The 18,186-nt window shown below is 45.8% G+C and overlaps 1 protein-coding gene across 1 annotated transcript in view; it reads left to right on the forward strand.

The window, feature by feature from the left end:
* Positions 1–409: 409 nt before the first annotated feature.
* Positions 410–18,186, forward strand: part of ZBTB10 (zinc finger and BTB domain containing 10) — a 37,269-nt gene continuing 19,492 nt past the window's right edge. The window contains exons 1-2 of the mRNA XM_089661002.1: positions 410–1,351; positions 6,620–7,511. Of these exons, the coding sequence (XP_089517128.1) occupies positions 680–1,351; positions 6,620–7,511 (1,564 nt within the window). The 5' untranslated portion in view covers positions 410–679. The remainder of the gene's footprint in view (positions 1,352–6,619; positions 7,512–18,186) is intronic.

An 18,186-nucleotide genomic window follows, 5' to 3' on the forward strand; every position in this document is an offset into this window, starting at 1 on the left:
AGTGTACAGATCTCAGTGTATACATAAAACAGGCTGTCAGTGTACAGATCTCAGTGTATAAAGCAGACTGTCAGTGTACAGATCTCAGTGTATATATAGCAGGCAGTCAGTGTACAGATCTCAGTGTATAAAGCAGACTGTCAGTGTACAGATCTCAGTGTATACAGCAGACTATCAGTGCCCTGGGGTTCCCACACACTGACCCAGGGCAGGAGTGCAGTGTGTTGCTCGGGGCCCTCATTCAGGGTGCAGTATGTTGCTCGGGGCCCTGAGTCGGGTGCACGTCGCTGTGAGTGGGGTGAGGTGAGCGCGCACTGTGTACAGAGAGGAGGCCCCCCCGCCCCCCTCCCTCAGCTGCTCCCCCACCCCCACCTCACCCGCCCCCCTGACTCCCCCTCTCCGGACAGCGCCCCGGTGCATTGTGGGCTCAGTCCGTTGTTCATTTGCCATTCGACCTCGGCCGTGCGGAGAGCGGTGTTTGTGGGCGCCATTGTGTGAGCGGAGTCCGGGAGGAGAGAACGCAGCGTGTTGCGGCTCCTGGGCTGTGTGAGGGGTGAAGCGGCTCCCAGAAGCCTGTGCGCGGCGGGCGGACTGACGGCGGGGGGGACACTCGGTCACCTCACGTATTGCCGGGCGGGCCCCGGGCGGCCTGTGTGGACGGAGCGAGCTTTGTGGTGACATGGCGGAGATGAACCGCAGGACATTGGCCTTCCGGGGAGGCGGTCTGTCCGCCGCCACCGCCGCCGGGAACAATAACAACAATAATGGCGTCAGCTCGGAGGAGGAGGTCTCGGCCTGGGCCCTGGGCCGGCAGCTGAATGGAAGCGGCGGCGGTGCTGGCGGGGAGGAAGAGGAGGTGGAAGTGGAGCTGGAGCCGGAGGGCCTGCTGGAGGACGACGAGGAGGATGGAGAGGCCTATCCAGGGGTGGTGAGGCCGAAGGCGACGGCCGGAGGGGTGACCGGGCCCTCGGTGAGCGGGGAGAGCAGTGAGGAGGATGAGGATGACGAGGAGGAGGAGGATGAGGACGGCGGGAAGGCGGCGGCGGACGGGGACGAGGACTGTACCCTGATTCCGGGAGGAGACGGGCCCCGCCGCTTCGGCCTCCTACCCTCCACCCGGCCCCAGTCCCTCCTGCCTAGCCTACACTGTTCCTTCCAGGGCTCCTGGCTGCACGAGTTCCCCTGGGTGCGCTTCTCCCAGGAGACCGGCCTCATGTCCTGTGGCTGGTGCCTCTCCAACGACCAGGCCGGGCACGACGAGCTCACCAAGGGCACCCGCAACTACAAGAGGGCCCTGCTGGTCCGACACGGACAAGCCACCGAGCACCGCCTCAACGACCCCGCTGCTCAGGTGAGACCATGGCCGGGGAATGGACACTGGTACCTGGGGGGGCGGACCGGACACAACCGGCCTCTGACCTTGGGGGGGCACGCACTGCTGAGTCTTGTAGTCATCCAGTTGTTGAATGGTACAAGGCTGCTGGCCCTGTGATTGGGGTCTGCCAGGTGCAGAAGCTATGGTGGGCTCTTGTTGGGGGAAGGGGTGGCCTCATCCATTGAACCGCACTGGTCTGATAACATCTACACTGCCGGGATGGAGGGGGCATACAGCCTGGTATCTGCCCCAGTCCTCCATATTGCAGGGGGTGTTTATGTCTAGGGTGCCGAGTAATGGGTTGTATTGTGCCCCAGCGCCCTGTTGAGGGGTCACATTACTGTGGGGGGCTGATCACAGGACATATTGTAGGGTGGTGATAGCTGGTCACGTCCTATTGGGGGGTCACATTACTGTGGGGGGCTGATCACAGGACATATTGCAGGGTGGTGATAGCTGGTCACATGTCCTGTTGGGGGGGTCACATTACTGTGGGGGGCTGATCACAGGACATATTGCAGGGTGGTGATAGCTAGTCACATGCCCTGTTTGGGGGGGGTCACATTATTGTGGGGGGCTGATCCTTGTAGTCCTCCAGTCCTCTATATTGCAGGGGGTTGATAGGGCTGATCACATGTCCTGTTGGGGGGGGGGGGGTCACATTGCTGTGGGGGGGCTGATCGCAGGACATATTGCAGGGTGGTGATAGCTGGTCACATGTCCTGTTGGGGGGTCACATTATTGTGGGGGGCTGATCGCAGGACATATTGCTGGGTGGTGATAGCTGGACCCATGTCCTGCTGGGGGGGTTACATTATTGTTGGGGGCTGATCACAGGACATATTGCAGGGTGGTGATAGCTGGTCACATGTCCTGTTGGGGGGTCACATTATTGTGGGGGCTGATCACAGGACATATTGCAGGGTGGTGACAGCTGGTCCCATGTCCTGTTGGGGGGGTCACATTACTGTGGGGGGCTGATCCTTGTAGTCCTCCAGTCCTCTATATTGCAGGGGGTTGATAGGGCTGGTCACATTACTGGTGGGGGGCTGATCACAGGACATATTGTAGGGGGGGTGATAGAGCTGGTCACATGCCCTGTTGGGGAGGGGGTCACATTATTGTTGGGGGGCTGATCACAGGACATATTGCAGGGGTGGGGGGGGGGGAAATCGCTGGTCAAGTGTCCTGTTGGGGCTGTCACATTACTGTGGGGGGTCTGATCCTTGTAGTCCTCCATATTGCAGGGGGTGATGGGGCTGGTCACATGTCCTGTTGTGGGGGAGATCACATGTCCTATTGCAGGGGGTGCCTAGAGCTAATCCTATTTGGGGGGCTGATCACATCTCCTAATTGGGAGGGGGATATAGGGGACTGGTCACATGTCTTGTAGGGGGGACCACTTGATTTATTGGAGGGAATATAGGGGGCTGGTCACATGTCTTTGCATAGTGTGGGGGTGGGGACTGGTGATACGAGTAGTTTCCGGGGGGTTGTTCGAGTTGGTCACATGACTTATTGTGGGGGATATTGGGGGGGGGGGGGTCCGGGTGATGGGGGCTGATCACATGACCCTTTTGTCGGACAGCTGGGAGGCCGGTCCTTGGAGCTCTCGGTGCTGTGCACCCCACCCTCAGTGTAAGCTGATTAGAGCGTGGCTGACACCAGGAAGGGGTGGTGTGTTGGGGAGGAAGGGGTGACCTACATTCTGTAACAGGGGCCTGAGCTGGTATAAGAAGCAGGCCGGAAGTTTGCTCAGTGCCCCCCCCCCCATAGCTCCCTTTCCTGTGCTCCCCCCTCCCCCGATCACCCCTCCCCTACTTTCCCCAGGTGGGCGCCGCCCGCTGCTGCCTGGCCCGGCGATGGACGTGTCGCTACGTGGCTGCTCCCCAATGGGTCCCCGGATTGGGCCGCTGTGACAGCGCCGACTGGAAGCTGAATGTGTACCAGGAACCTCCGCTCCGAGGGTGGTGGGGGGTCCGGGAGAGGTGCTCGGGATACGGAGGCGAGCCCGGCCTGTTCTTGGCATAGGACTAGCGATCCGGGTAGACCTCACACCGGTGTGTGGATGAGAGCACAGTGCTGGATACTTCCTATATAGGAGATCGTGTGTAGGAAGGCAGAGGAATAGTTAGGGATGGTGGCATTAAAGGGACACTCCACCCTGAGCCCAAATGTCCCATCCTATGTCTGGTTCTGGAGATCTGGCAGCATTGTCAGGTTCCTGGAGGGGAAGCACCCAAGTCCTGACCGCTTTCTGCCCTCGGAGCAGTGTGTTCCTTCCTCACTTCTTGTATTATTAGTATTGTGTTATCATTTCACCAAGCCACCGGTAGATTGTTTTATAGCTTCTTATTTAAGATCAGGAAACGTTTAAGGCTGATCTCACACCTGAGAGTTCATGAACACATACAAAATGCACATCACTCTTTGCAGTGCCATTCATTGTTAATGGTACCCCAAATGCCACAAGCAGATGCACATTGCTAAAAAAAATAAATAGCATGGTACACATAGGGCCCATTGAAATGAATGGGCCGCCCTATGCATTTAGTGGAAAAACACATGTTAATGAGACATGTAAGTGTGAATCTGGCCTCAAGGTCCATGTGTTGCACCAGGTATGGGTTAGTGTGCTGCATTACCATTCAGTTTGTAGAGTGCTGTGCCAATACATTGAAGGAATGCACCTCTGATGTACATGCAGAGCAGCACACCACAACAGATAACATACCACGCTGCCTTATGGCGTGCTGCTTCAGTAAAAAGTGCATAAGCAGCCTGTTCAAGTGAATGGGACACCTTCACACAACACCAGCTTGTATTAACTCAGCACAAACAGACCAGCTAGATGTAAATGAGCATTCAATTCTAGCACACACTCGGAGTGCATTACACCTGCCCACACTTGTGCTCCCTATGATGTGCACACTGGTGTGTTGTGCAGAGGCAGTGTGATGTAATTTTACACCACATCACACAGTTTACTTTTTTTTTCTACGAAAATAAGTGTTCTTTAACCACTTGCCCTCCAGAGGATTTACCCGTCTGCCAGGCCATTTTTTGCAATAAGGTGCTACATTACTTTTAACTAACGATTGTGCGGTCATGCCATGCTGTACATTAATGAAATTTGTCGTTTTTTCCCACAAATAAAGTTTTATTTTGTTAGTATTTGATCACCTTTGAATATTTTTTGCGCTATGAAAAAAAAAACCCCAACAATTTTGAAAAAAAATGATCTTTTACCTATTGCTATAAAACATATACAATTAAACAATTTTTAAAAATCAAATTGCATTATAAATTTAGGCCAAAATGTATTCTGCTACATGTCTTTGCCAATAAAAAATCTCTACGTGTAAATTAATTGGTTTACGGGAGTTATAGCATCTACAAATGGCAGTGTATGTATACTGGAATTTTATATTTTAGTTTTTTTTTTCTATACTAGTAATGGTGGTAATCAGCGACTTGTAGCGGAACTGCGTGGGCATTCTAACACTGGGTGGGAACTGACTGCCACTGATATCCCCAGTGACACTAATACAGTGATCAGTCCTAATAAAAAGCACTGACACTGTACTAATGACACTGGGCAGGAAAGTGTTAACATCTGGGGTGATCAAAGTGTTAACTGTATTCTGTGTGTGTGTGTTTTGCTGTGTTTTACTAGGGAGACACGTTGTTTTGTATCTTCTGCTGTGCAGAGAGATACAATACCGCATGTCCATGCTGACAGGAGAGAGACCTGTTGTTTACACACAGGTCTCTCCCCTGTCAGCTTTACCCGACAATTTGATCGTCGAATTTCGTCCGGGACCTGGTGATTGACATTCCTAGCCGCCAGTAGCAGTGCCTGTAGGGCGGCGCGTGCTCGTCCCCTATCTGGAAATGCATATCGCGTATATACAGGAAAACTGCAGGGGGTGGGGCAGATATAAGACCAGTCACCCTGCACAAGAAGAGAGACCAGTGGTGACTGGTCTTGACTCTTGCACAAAGCTCCTGCACAAAGGCAAAGGAAAACTTACATTTGCTCTGCTACCCTCATTATGCTAGGTTATCACTTGTGTGGGTGGTTGACACTGTGTGGCCCTACCTGTTCCCACAGCTGCAACCACCTGCACAGAAAAATGCACCTGCCACTCAGGAGAAGAGTGGGGGTACTATTAATCCTAATGGCACCCCACACGCTGGGAAGTGTACACACACTGCAGTTTCCCTGCGGCAGTGTTTTCTGAAAAGGTGCAGGGACCTTCTCCGTGCATTTTCAGTGGAGACAGGAGCCCATTCAAATGAATGGGCTGCTGGGCACAGGCATCGCAGCCGCAGGGAAACCTGGGCAAACCAGGGCTTAGATAATGAACAGCTAGAGGTAAGAGCCTACCTAAACAAGTCATTCAACTTCTGGCTGGCCAGATAGGCCCTCCACAATATGTCATTTTTGGTAAATCCGAAGGCGTTTGTGTATTCAACCTTTCTCAATATTTTTAACATGGGGAACCCTTGACATATACTCCCAGGCTCAGAGAACAGCTGTTAATAATTAATATAGCTCCAGTAAATTAGTGTGATTACTAGGAAGAATGCTCCTTACAATGGTGGTCATTGGGAATACCCCCCCTTACAAATAAGTAAAAAAGATCACTATTGTCAGTGGTTACTCACCTGAGAGGAGGAAATTGCTGTTTGCTCCACGAACCCCTAGAAACCTCTGGAAGAGTCCTGGTCGAGAGAAACCAATTTAGAATAGAATGTAAATACATCTTTAGGCTTCTTGCACATGGGTGACTTATCCTGTGTAATGTATTTTACCAGCTATCCTTAGAATTAAAGTGGAGTTCCACCCAAAAGTGGAAGCTCCACTTTTCTTTTTTTTTTTTTTTGTGGGGAGGTGGGGGACCTGGTTTTGACGAACTGAGCGGGAAGTTCGGTCCTTTAAAGTATTTGTAGCTGTTGACGCTTACATCATTTTTTGGGGGGAGTTGGCGGGGGCCGGAATGCAGCTTTAACACACAGGTGCTCATGTAAACACTTGTATAGCATATAGGTGTATGCAAAAAATAGAAAATATTTTTTCTTTGTTATGAGGTGTTTTTTTTTTTTTTTTATGCGAGTACTGCGCATACCTGAGTGCAAGGGGCCTAACTTGTGATGGCATCTGTTGTTTTTTTTCCCCAACAGTATTGACTTGCTTCTGTATTTTACTTATGTTTTTTTTTTTCTTCCCCGCATTCATAGGAGTCAGAAATAAAGCAGGAGGTGCCAGAGACCTACAGTGACTATAGTATAAAGCCAAATGAAAATTCCTACTGTTACCAACTTTTGCAAGAACTCAATGACCAGAGGAAAAAAGGCATTCTTTGCGATGTCAATATTGTAGTAAATGGCAAAGTCTTCAGAGCTCACAAGAATATCCTGGTTGCAGGCAGCCGCTTTTTTAAAACATTATACTGTTTTACAAACAAAGAAAGCCGTGACCAAACCACTGTTACTTACCTGGATGTTGTTGCTGTGCATGGTTTTTCAGTCATTTTAGACTTTATGTACTCTGGTAATCTTGTACTCACCAGCCAAAATGCCATAGAAGTAATGACTGTGGCCAGCTATCTCCAGATGACTGAGGTTGTCCAGTCGTGTCGTAATTTCATCAAAGATGCCTTGAATATAAGTATAAAATCTGAAGCTCCAGAGACTGTTGTTGTAAACTATAATAAAAGAAAGAACAAAGATGGCGTTGCTCCCCGGGAACAGAAAGCTGCCAGTTTTTGGGCTACCCGTAATCTTACAAATTTGGCAAGTAATGTAAAACTTGAAACGGACGGATTTAGTTTAGAAGAAGCTGCAGCTGATAATTTTCAAGCCAATGACTCCACGTGGATTCAGGACAGTTCTCCTGAAGTAACAGAAATTGAGCCCCCAGCTCAGGGAAAGGTGTTTGTGTGGAATGATATGGCTTCAAATTCAGTTGGTGTGCCAGAGGTTAACAAGCCCAGGAGAAAAAACCAAACCACCAAGAGATTTGTTTATAACATCCCTCCAAACAGTGAACTCCAAGTAGATGGTAACACAATGCTACAACAGCCTGTTCCTTACGTAGATGAGGATGTTCAGTGCTTCCAGGATGCAGCAGGTAGGTTTCAATCATCTACTAAGGTGTCTTAATATAACTTTTAAAAGATGTTCTAAAGCCTAAACATTTTTACCATAATTGATTCTTTGCATTAACCACTTGCCCTCCAGAGGATTTACCACCCCCTTCCTGGCCAGGCCATTTTTTTACATTACGGCACTGCGTTACTTTAACTGACAATTGCGCAGTCATGCAACGCTGCACCCAAATTAAATTTACATTTTTTTTCCCCACAAATAGAGCTTTCATTCAGTGGTATTTGATTGCCTGTGCAGTTTTTATTTTTTGTGCTCTAAAAAAAAAAAAAAAGCAGACAATTTTGAGAACAAAAACAGTATTTTTTACTTTTTGCCATTTAGATGTCCTGTAAAAAAAAAATTAAAAATCAAATTTTGTCATATAGTTAGACCAAAATATATTCTGCTACATGTCTTTGCAAAAAAAAAAATCCCAATACTTGTAAATTAATTGGTTTATGTGAAAGTTATAACATTTACAAATGTCGGTATAGATACTGGAATTTTTTTTTTTCCTTTACTAGTAATGGTGGCGATCAGCGACTTCTAGCGGACTGTGGCGGGCAATTTGACACTGGGGGGAATTGACTTAGTGTCACTGACATCCCCAGTGACACCAATACAATGATCAATGCTAATAAAAAGCACTGACACTGTACTAAGGGCACTGGGCAGGAAGGGGTTAACGTGTGGCGATCAATGGGTTAACTGTGTGCTGTTTCTCAGTAAGCTGTGTCTGCTTTCAACTGTAAGCACACTGCTTTGCATGGCTCTGCTATGCAGAGTCATACAAAGCAGTGTGCTGGAGATGACAGGGAAGAGAGTTGTATTGTTTACATACAGTTCTCTCCCCCTGTCGGTAATACTCGGCGATCAACGGATACCGGTGAGTAATCACCGGTCGGGACCCGGTTATTGACAGCCGAGGCTGCAAATAGCGGTGCTGGTAGGGCGCGCACTTGGCTCGTGCGCACCCCCAACTAACCGGACATGCAAAATCCTGTGTGTGTGTGTGTATATGTGTATGTATATATATATATATATATATATATATATATATATATATATATAATGTGATTTTTGCACACCCCTGCTGCCCTGTAGTAACCGTATTTCTGCTATAGGGCGGTGAGAAAGCGGTTAAAGTTTTACTAAACCCAGGACCCTGCTTTCAGTATATCTGGTCTCCCTTTTCTCAGCAGTATTTAGCAGTCTTGTGACTTCATCAGTATCCAGCCGAGCACATGTTAAAGCTTGTAGGAGGAGTTTTCATTCTGCTCTTGGTTGATGCAGGACCCCCAACCTCTGTCTGGACAGTGCTGATTGGCCCTGTGCTGATCACATTGCACTCTCCCAAGAAAAGAAAAAAACCTCTCTAGCAATACACACCAAACTGAGCATGTGTACAGTGACTCCACATATGTCTTATCAGGAGATAAGAGGGGGGCACTGGAAGAAGGGGAAGAGCAGAGAAGTCAGGTTCAAAAAGCCTTTTATACACAATGCAGAGGATTAACTTCTTAGGTTCCACAGTGAGTATAACAAGCATGCTTTACTGCATATACAGACTGATTTTACTGTTGTGGGTTTAGTAACACTTTAAGATAAAAAATGTTTTGGCCCCTCATCCACCCCCCACTCCTGGTTTTACTTGCCTGAGCCCTCATTCAATCCAGTGCTGTGTACGTCTGCAATTCTTCTGTCCCCTAAGGTCCATGTCTCACTGGCTTTGCTGTCAGTCAAAGCCAGTGACGAAGGGGGCAGGGCCAAGTCCCACTGTCTGTGTCAGTGGATGCAGCAGCGGGGTTCGTGAGTGAGCATGCACAAGTGCTCCCAAGGAAAGCGGCTTCCCATGGGGGCATTGGACAGAGAGGAGGAGCCAGGAACACTACAGGGGACCCGAGAAGAGAAGGTTCGGGGCCGCTCTGTGCAACTCTATTGCACAGAGCAGGAAAGTTTTTAGAGATGCTCTGTTATTTAAAAAAAAAAATTAACAAGATCCTTTTACATTCATTTTAAGTCATTTGAAAACACAATGCAATGTACTCATTTTGTCCAGTTCTTTCCATATGTAGAAATGACTCCACAAACAGTTTTTTCAAACACATTGTCCCATCCACTGCTGGCCAGCAGTGTCCATGTTTGTATCGGCGTGAGTTACCTTTGTGGTTAACCTTGGATGTAATGCACTGAATTTAGCGAGGTCAATGCTCATCTCCTGTGCAGTCAACATAGATATGCTTTCTGGTACTTTGTGCACTAATGGATATTTAAATTCGTAGTGAAGTCTGAAAAAGAAAAAAAAAACTTGCCCCTGCAAGTGAAGGGCACAATGTGCTAGTATGCATCACGTACTAGCACATTATGACAGACTTTCCTTTTAAAATGAAGCCCTCCAGTGGTGCGCTGTTACCGCTGACAGGGCTCCCATCTTCACCTGGTCTTCTTTCCGGGTTCCACATATGCACAGGAGCCACAATCCGAGCACAGTGCACATGGCGCTGGTGATATTACCGATTGCAGAAATGGTGAACATCTGAACGGTGCATGAATGGTGCATGTTTAGGAGATACCTATAGTAAGCATTATTATAAGCTTACCTGTAGGAACAAGTCACCAAGTGGTGTTTACTGCCGCACATTATACACTGATCAGCCACAAGTTTATGACCACCCACCCAATATTGAGTAGGTTGCTGCCAAAACAGCACTGACTTGTCAAGACATGAGTGCCTCTAGACCTCTGAGGGTATTCTGTGATATTATTATTACTCATTATTATACAGGATTTATATAGCGGCGCTTTACAATATAAGGGAGACAGTACAATTACAATACATTTCAGTACAGAAGGAATAGGAGGGCCCTGCTCTTGGAACTTACAATCAAAAGGAAGGGTGAGGTGATACAAAAGGTGATAACTGCGGGGGATGATCTGGCGGAGGTGATTCAAGTACAGTTCTTAGGTGGAGGTGGGGTAGGCTTCCCTGAAGAAGTGAGTTTTTAAAGATCGCCTAAAGGCAGACAGGGTGGGGGCTGACCGGACATGCTGTGGTAGGGAGTTCCAGAGGATGGGAGAGGCTCTAGAGAAGTCCTGGAGGCAAGGAGGTTTATGAGGGAGCTAGAGAGGAGGATATCATGGGAGGAGCGGAGTGGGCGATTTGGGCGGTATCTGTGGATGAGGTTGGTGATGTAGCTAGGGGCAGTGTTGTGGATGGCTTTGTAAGCTGTGGTTAGTATTTTGAATTTTATACGTTGGGTTAGTGGAAGCCAGTGGAGGGATTGGCAGAGAGGGGCAGCAGTCGCTGATCGGTTGGTAAGGTGTATGAGTCTAGCAGCAGCATTCATAATAGACTGAAGGAGGGATAGCTTGTGTAACGGTAGACCAGTGAGGAGGGAGTTGCAGTAATCGAGGCGGGATATAACCAAGGCATGGATAAGTTTCTTTGTGGTGTCATTGGTCAGGAAAGGGCGGATTTTGGAAATGTTCCGGAGGTTGAGGCGGCAGGATTTAGCCAGTGAGTGGATGTGGAACCCAAAGGAGAGGTCAGAGTCTAGGATTACGCCTAGCACCCTGGCATGAGGGGAAGGACCAATGGTTGTGCTGTTGATCTTAATGGTAAAGTCGTGAGTGGGGGATCGGGGAGGAGGAAATATTACAAGCTCAGTTTTTGAAAGATTGAGTTTGAGGTAGTGGTGTGACATCCATGCTGATATGTCGCTTAGTAGATTTGTGATACGTGAGGGGGTGAGCTGGGGAGTGGAGAGATAGATCTGGGTTTCATCAGCATAGAGGTGGTATTGGAAGCCATGGGAGGTTATCAGTTGACCCAGGGAGGAGGTATAGAGAGAGAAAAGGAGGTGCCCAAGGACAGAACCTTGGGGTACCCCAACAGAAAGGGGAAGAGGAGCGGAGGAGGAGGACTTGTACGTGACACTGAAAGTGCGCTGAGAAAGGTAGGAGAACCAGGAGAGAGCAGAGTCACGGAGGCCGATGGAGTGGAGTTTACTGAGGAGGAGCGGGTGGTCGACTGAGTCAAAGGCAGCGGAAAGGTCAAGGAGTATGAGTATGGAGTTATCGCCATCTATCTATTCTGGTACCAAGCTCAGTAGCAGATCCTTGAAGTCCTGTAAGTTGTGAGGTGAGACCTCCATGGACCAGACTTTGTTTACCAGCACATCCCATGATGCTTGATTGGATGGAGATTTGGAAGCCAAGTCAACACCTTCTAGTATTCCTTGAACCATTTTTGCAGTGTGGCAGGGCTTGTTATCCTGCTGAAAAGCTACTGCAATCATGAATACCATTTCAATGAAGGGGTGTACTTGGTATGCAACAACGCCTAGATAGTTGGTACATGTCAAGTAACTATCCACATGAAGACCCAAGGTTTCCCAGCAGAACATTGGCCAAAGCATCACACAGCCTCCACCGACTTGCCATCTTCCCATGCTGTTCTGCATTCTGTTCCTATCTCTTCCCCAAGTAAGTGAGGCATCTGACCATCCACATGGGATAGAAGAAAACATGATTCATTAGACCAGATGACCTTCTTCCATTGCTGTGTGGTCCAGTTCTGATGCTCATGTGCCCATTGTTGGCACTTATGGGCGCCCTGACTGGTCTACGGCTACAGAGCTCCATTCACAACAAACTGGTATGCCTTTTTTTTTTCTGCTTTCAGCACATCGATTTCAGGGAAAACTTTTTCTCTTGCTGCCCAATTTATCACACTGACTTTAAGTTGCCATTGTGCTAAGATAATCAAATGTTATTCACCTAGTAAAGCGCTGCGTAAAATGGACAGCGCTATATAAGCACCTGAAATAATAATCGGTTGTCAGTGGTCATAATGTTATGGCTGATGTGACTGTGTAATTTGGATTAACAGTTGTGTTCATGCATGTGACTGAAGTACCCATTACTGATTGGTAAAATGCAGCTTTAACAATGCTTGTATATGGCTCATGTACGATACGGCAAACCTTGGATGTTACATTACGCTGCCCTGTACCAGAAATAAACTTGGGAGTGCAGGGCAGCTGGATGATATGGCAGTGCAAATTTATTTCTCCTGGCAAAATCTGCTATGTCCCACCTAGGATAATCTTAAGACCTGGTCAGTTAGTGAGGCATGTGATGCAGATTTTTACATAGGCATGTAGTTGGCTGTTTTACACTCCGGTCACATTGGGTGTGACTTGGCATGCGATTTGCATTCCATGTGACTTGAAAATCGCATGCCAAGTCGCATCCTATTGTCCGCTGTTACAGCAGTCATATTGGTGCAGTTCCGTCTTGGTCGGAGCCGCACTGATTTCTAATGTAGTACATGCACTACTTTTGTTGCAATTTGCATAGACATCTTGCAAATCGCAACTGAAATCAGCAGGTCACCCGATTCATTGTAAGTCGCACTATTTCAAAATTGGCTTTGATGTGGCTGGGGGCTTCTTGTGAACCAAGAGGGGTAAAATATCTTCAGCAGTACTAAAGAAGTCCAGTTGAATGCTGTTAATTACTACTTACTATACCATGGCCTAGATAAATGAACTTTTGTAGGCAAGCACTAGTAGTAATCTAGACTCATGGACAAGAACATTTTTGTGGTGTGTGGTCAAATGGATGATTCTGTGTTTTACTGATGACCTACATTGTGTGTCCTACAGTGAGAATAACAAACATGGGGGGGGCCCATTGCAAGGGTGTTTTTTATTTTATTTTTTTATAAAACTCCAGTAGCGTTAGCTGTAGAATGCTGCGCTGAGTTCTTATGTCTGTTTTTAGCATTTGCATTTTTGGCTAAACTATACTCCCACAAAAGCTTGAGGCTCAGAAATGCTGGATAAATGCGTTTTTCAGCGGTTTGTGGGCTTTTACAGCCTTTGTCAGAGTTAGAGCGTTTTTCCAGCTGAAAAAAAACTCTTCAAACACAGTAGTTCTGAGGTTTTCTTTTTTCCAGCATGAAAACGCTCCTGCCAAAAAAATGCTGATAAAAGCCTATGTGTGCATGGACACAGGATAACATGCTGGGGAGTTTACTGGCTGTAGGGAAAAAACAAAAAAACCCTGGCGCCAAAAACAGCATCTATTAAAACACCCAGTGTGCTTGATGCCCAACAGTAAAACATTTCATGTTCCGAGAGAACAATGCTCCCTCACTGTACTCTTGTCTAGGGAGGAACAATTGTCACCCTGGGATAAATAGCATTGTTGTCATTACAGAACACCTCCATCTCCACACTACAGGGCAGGTTTTCTGCAGTCCCCACAGAGAGTTGGGAACAATGTTAACTGATGGCAGTCTGTGGAGGTGGAGCATACAGGAAGTCCAGCTCACTAGTTTTCTGGCAGGATTAGCAGATATATATAAATATAATTTTTTCTTTTAAGACCTAACAAAACCTTTACAGTAGTATATTTAGCCAACCAAAATGGAGCAAGTAACAACTTCATTGTTGTTTTATAATATTCTTCATTCAAACAGGTGCTGACACGCATCTTGTGTGCGGGGCTGTCTGTTATTGCATCTGCATTTGCCCCAAGCGGCGTGTGGGCAGCCTATAGAGGTGGATTCAGATGCAGCAGTTGCACGAACACAGACGCATGTCAAAATTTGACACATTGATCTGAACAGATTGTGTATGTTCAAATATGTGCACCTACTCCTGCCCACATAAGGAAATCCAAGGGAAAGGACAAAGCTTGTGATGTCAGAACCTCCTGCACTTCCCAATGGAACAGGACCCGTGTAGTGCATGTCTTGTAAATCATTTTTATATATACCAGAAATCAGTAAAGCTCTCTAGAGGATCTCCAACCATAGCTCAATTTTTCTAATATTTGTATGACCTCTTTACCTGTCAAATGATATGCTGGATACTGTGATTCGCACACGTTGGCAACACTTTCTTAAAGCCTAGTACACACGATCAGAAAATCGTATGGGGAAAAACGCTGCTTCTGAAGCGATCGTATGATAATCTGATTGGTAGTACATTGTTTTCGTCCGAAATTATTTGAAGAGACCAGTGCGAACATTTTTCTCAGAATACCAGATTGTACAATTTTTTGTTTAACCTCTTTCTGTCGTGCAAGAATTTTCATAACTTTAGTAACCTCTTCACTTTCAGTATGAAACTAGCATGCAAAAAATAAACAGACGATCATTCGTCCGATATTCTCATCATGTGTATGGGGCTTAAAGCGGCATTAAACATTTCATTATTTTTTTTACATACCCCCTGATAAATAGCTAGGAAAGAATGTACATGCATACCTGCAAAACGTTCTTCTCTGTGGCGGTGTTAGTGCTCCATCATACCGGTGCAATTGGGGAATTGAAATGGCATCTTATGAATGTGAATCTCAGCGTCTTAATATTTTGTGATTTGCTGCAGCTCAATTTCTAAAGTACTTCTTGCATTACTTTCACTGCAGTTTTGTTGCAATTTTCACATATATAGAATATAATGGAAATTGCAAGAAATCGTTGAAAATCTTCACAAGTAGCAATAAAGTCTTTAGAAATCGCACGATTTTAAATTGCAGTGGTGTGGCCGGTGACTTAAACATTTACCATGGTTTATGGTATAGATGCCTGTGTTTGGGGAGAAGTAATGTAATATTTCCTTTTACAGGAAGTTATCTCCAGCAACTACTTTCATGTTTTGCCAGCAGGTGGGTTGGTTCTGCCACCATTGTGTCTCCCCCAATCCCCTTTTTTCTGTGCAGCCTTATTTAAACTGCAGAACTATCCAGTGAGCTTTGGGGGTATGTATTCAGTGTTTCTCCCCTCTAGCTGCAGGCTGCAAAGGGGTACCTTACACTTCCCACAATGACTCCGGGGCTGCAGGGAGGGAATGGGAGGAGTCAGAAACCGACTACACAGACCCTTTCCACATGTCAGAAGTCTAATTTAACAGGAAGAGGTAGGGAAAAGTCTGACCTCTGGGGACTTCCTGGCAGTAAAGCTCAGCCTAGAGGTCATGGAGATTAGATCCTCTTGCAGCACCTGCGTAGCCTATTTTCTCCTGTTCAAAGCAAAAGAGAGATGTATTTGCAGGTTGCATGCATGTACATATTTTTGTATTGCATTTTATGAAAAAAAAAATCTAAATCTTTCCGTCTTTTACCTACTGTAGCTTTGCAAGTTCTGATCGGATGCTGGTTTTCCACATGTCCTTTCAACAAAAACCTGTTAGACCGGCTTCTGTCGGATAGACTGCTGCACACACTGACCAAAAGTCGACTGGGCCCCGCTGAATCAGTTGATTTTTGGACAATGTGTACCCAGCTTTAGAGAGAAAAAACGTTTGCTTTCTATTGTTTCTGAAGCATGTTCCCACTCCTAAATTGTACTTGAATGAATGCACTTTGCAAGGTGTTTTAGTGGCATATACCTGCTCTATACCTCGTCTAGAACAATTTTTTTGTTATAGGAAGTTAATCCAGCATTGATCCCTTTTTTTTTTTTTTTTTTTTTTTTTTTTTGTGGTTTTGAGATGTAGTATATCTTGCCTGTTCATTGGGTATGGAGTTGTTTTCCTTACAGTTGGTTGTTGTAATTAGGCAGCAGAAAGAAACACACCTGGGGGCTCAATTATATGTTGGGGAAGGACTGATTGTGTAGTTAGGTCACACCTTCTATTATGACTGTAATTTGAGATGTTTGCTCAGACAAAGGCAATGTACATACAAATGCCTCAGAGGGGGGTGGGTGAGTATTTTGTCAATACTTCTATTTCTCATAAGAATTGGCTTCTGTTGATGCCCCTACATAAAACCTGTTCACATTGTATTTCCTGCAAGTGTAAATGTGCCCATGAACATGCTATCTTTAAAGTGTCACTGCTTTTCCTTTTTGCTGGTGCATCATGCAGGTCATTTTATCAGTGTCGTTTTCCTGCCTGCTGTAAAACTGCAAGCAGTACACATGGCATTTTTAAGCATTACGTTTTTACTGAAATTTTTCTTCTACACACAAGAAAGAGAAAAGGGCAGTGTAGGGTCAGGAGACAGATTCCAGTCCTTGTAGAGGTTGGCCAAAACCCATCAAAGGCCAATACAGTGTAAGATGCACATTACAAATAATTGAACACATACAAGTGGGTCATGGGATCACAGTATTTGATAGGGATGAATGTCTATTGCCCCCATCAACATGCATAAATAGGGAATTATAGAGCACAGATAAACAGAAGAGAAGGATGTCTGGTCGGCGGGGGAGGGGGGGGTGTTACTCCAGCACTGATGCAATGAAAATGATAAGCAAAAAACTGAAGGCATGAAGTCAATCCAAGTGCTTCTTGAAGCTCGAGGTTAGCTGTTAATTCCTCCATCCTCATAATGTGATTGAGTTCATTAACCACTTCCGGACATGCAGGATGGATGTTAATCTTCAGTGCCTAGGGATCAAAGCTCTACTAGTGGATAGAAGAAAGTAAAGAATGCAGCTGTAACAGACCCTAGGTGTTAGATGGCAAGGCCATGTCTGGAGTCCCTAGCCAGTCAGAACCTATGATTTTGTAGCAAAATTTAAAAATGGTTCCCCAGCAGGGTTTAGCATGACAAATCCACCAAATATGGGGCATATTTACCCTCTTCCCCTCCGCACCCTTAACACAAATACACATGGCAAGTTTGTGCAGTGATCAAGCTTTGGGGGTTTTGTGTTTTTTTTGCCAAAATCTCAAAGCAGTCATGGGCATTGTGCAGTTGTGGCTTTTTGATCAACCACAAGCAGATCAGAAGTGCTCTGATCGCTCCCAATAGAGACTAGGGTCTATGTGGTATGTATGTGCATAGAGCAGTGTACATGACCACAACTAGTGTGCTTCGCTTGTTCCAGACAAATGGAAGTGAGCAGGAAAAGGAGAGGGTCGGGAGCTTACTTGAGAAAGGTTGAAAGGTAGAAAAACAGTATTTCAGCAAAAAATTGATTACAGAGCCCTTGGTAAGTAGATGTGTGTGGATTATATTTTGGGAATAAGAATATCCTTTAGTGTCAGTTTTCTTAACTGCACTGAAACTGTCAATTGCCCACTTTTGACTTTACAAGTAAAACATTCTGGCGGTGATTGTATTTGCAATTCCTGGTGGTAGAGAAGTGGTTGAAATTGCCTTGTTTATAACCATCTTTAACAACTTCAATACCAGACACTTTTACCTCCTTCTTGCCCAAGACCATTTTCAGCTTTCAGTGTTGTCTCACTTTGACATTTGTACGGTCATGCATCGCTGTACCCATAAGTAATTTTGTAGCATTTTTTTTTCACACAGAGGTTTCTTTTGGTTGTATTTAATCATCACTGAGTTTATTTTTTACTAAATAAACAAAAACCCAAAACTTTTGGGGAAAAAAGTTATTGTTCGTTTGTTATAAAATTTTGCAAATAACCTTTCATCATAAATTTAGATTAAAATGTATTCTGTTACATTTCTTTGGTGAAAATACCCCAAATTAGTGTATATTATTTAGTCTATAGGAAGGTTAGAGTCCACAAACCATTGTGTATATATATCTGACAATCGATCAATTGATGGCCAATCCCATTTCTTGAGGCCCAAAAAATGCCGGGATGGTATATATACAAATTTTTGTTTTACTTTTTTTTTTTTTCTTTTTTTTTTCCCCCCCAACACACTGTGACCAGAGC

The sequence above is a fragment of the Staurois parvus genome, unplaced genomic scaffold, assembly GCF_062004578.1.
Source record: "Staurois parvus isolate SC_StPar_1 unplaced genomic scaffold, SC_StPar_1.0 ptg001302l, whole genome shotgun sequence".
NCBI lineage: Eukaryota > Metazoa > Chordata > Amphibia > Anura > Ranidae > Staurois > Staurois parvus.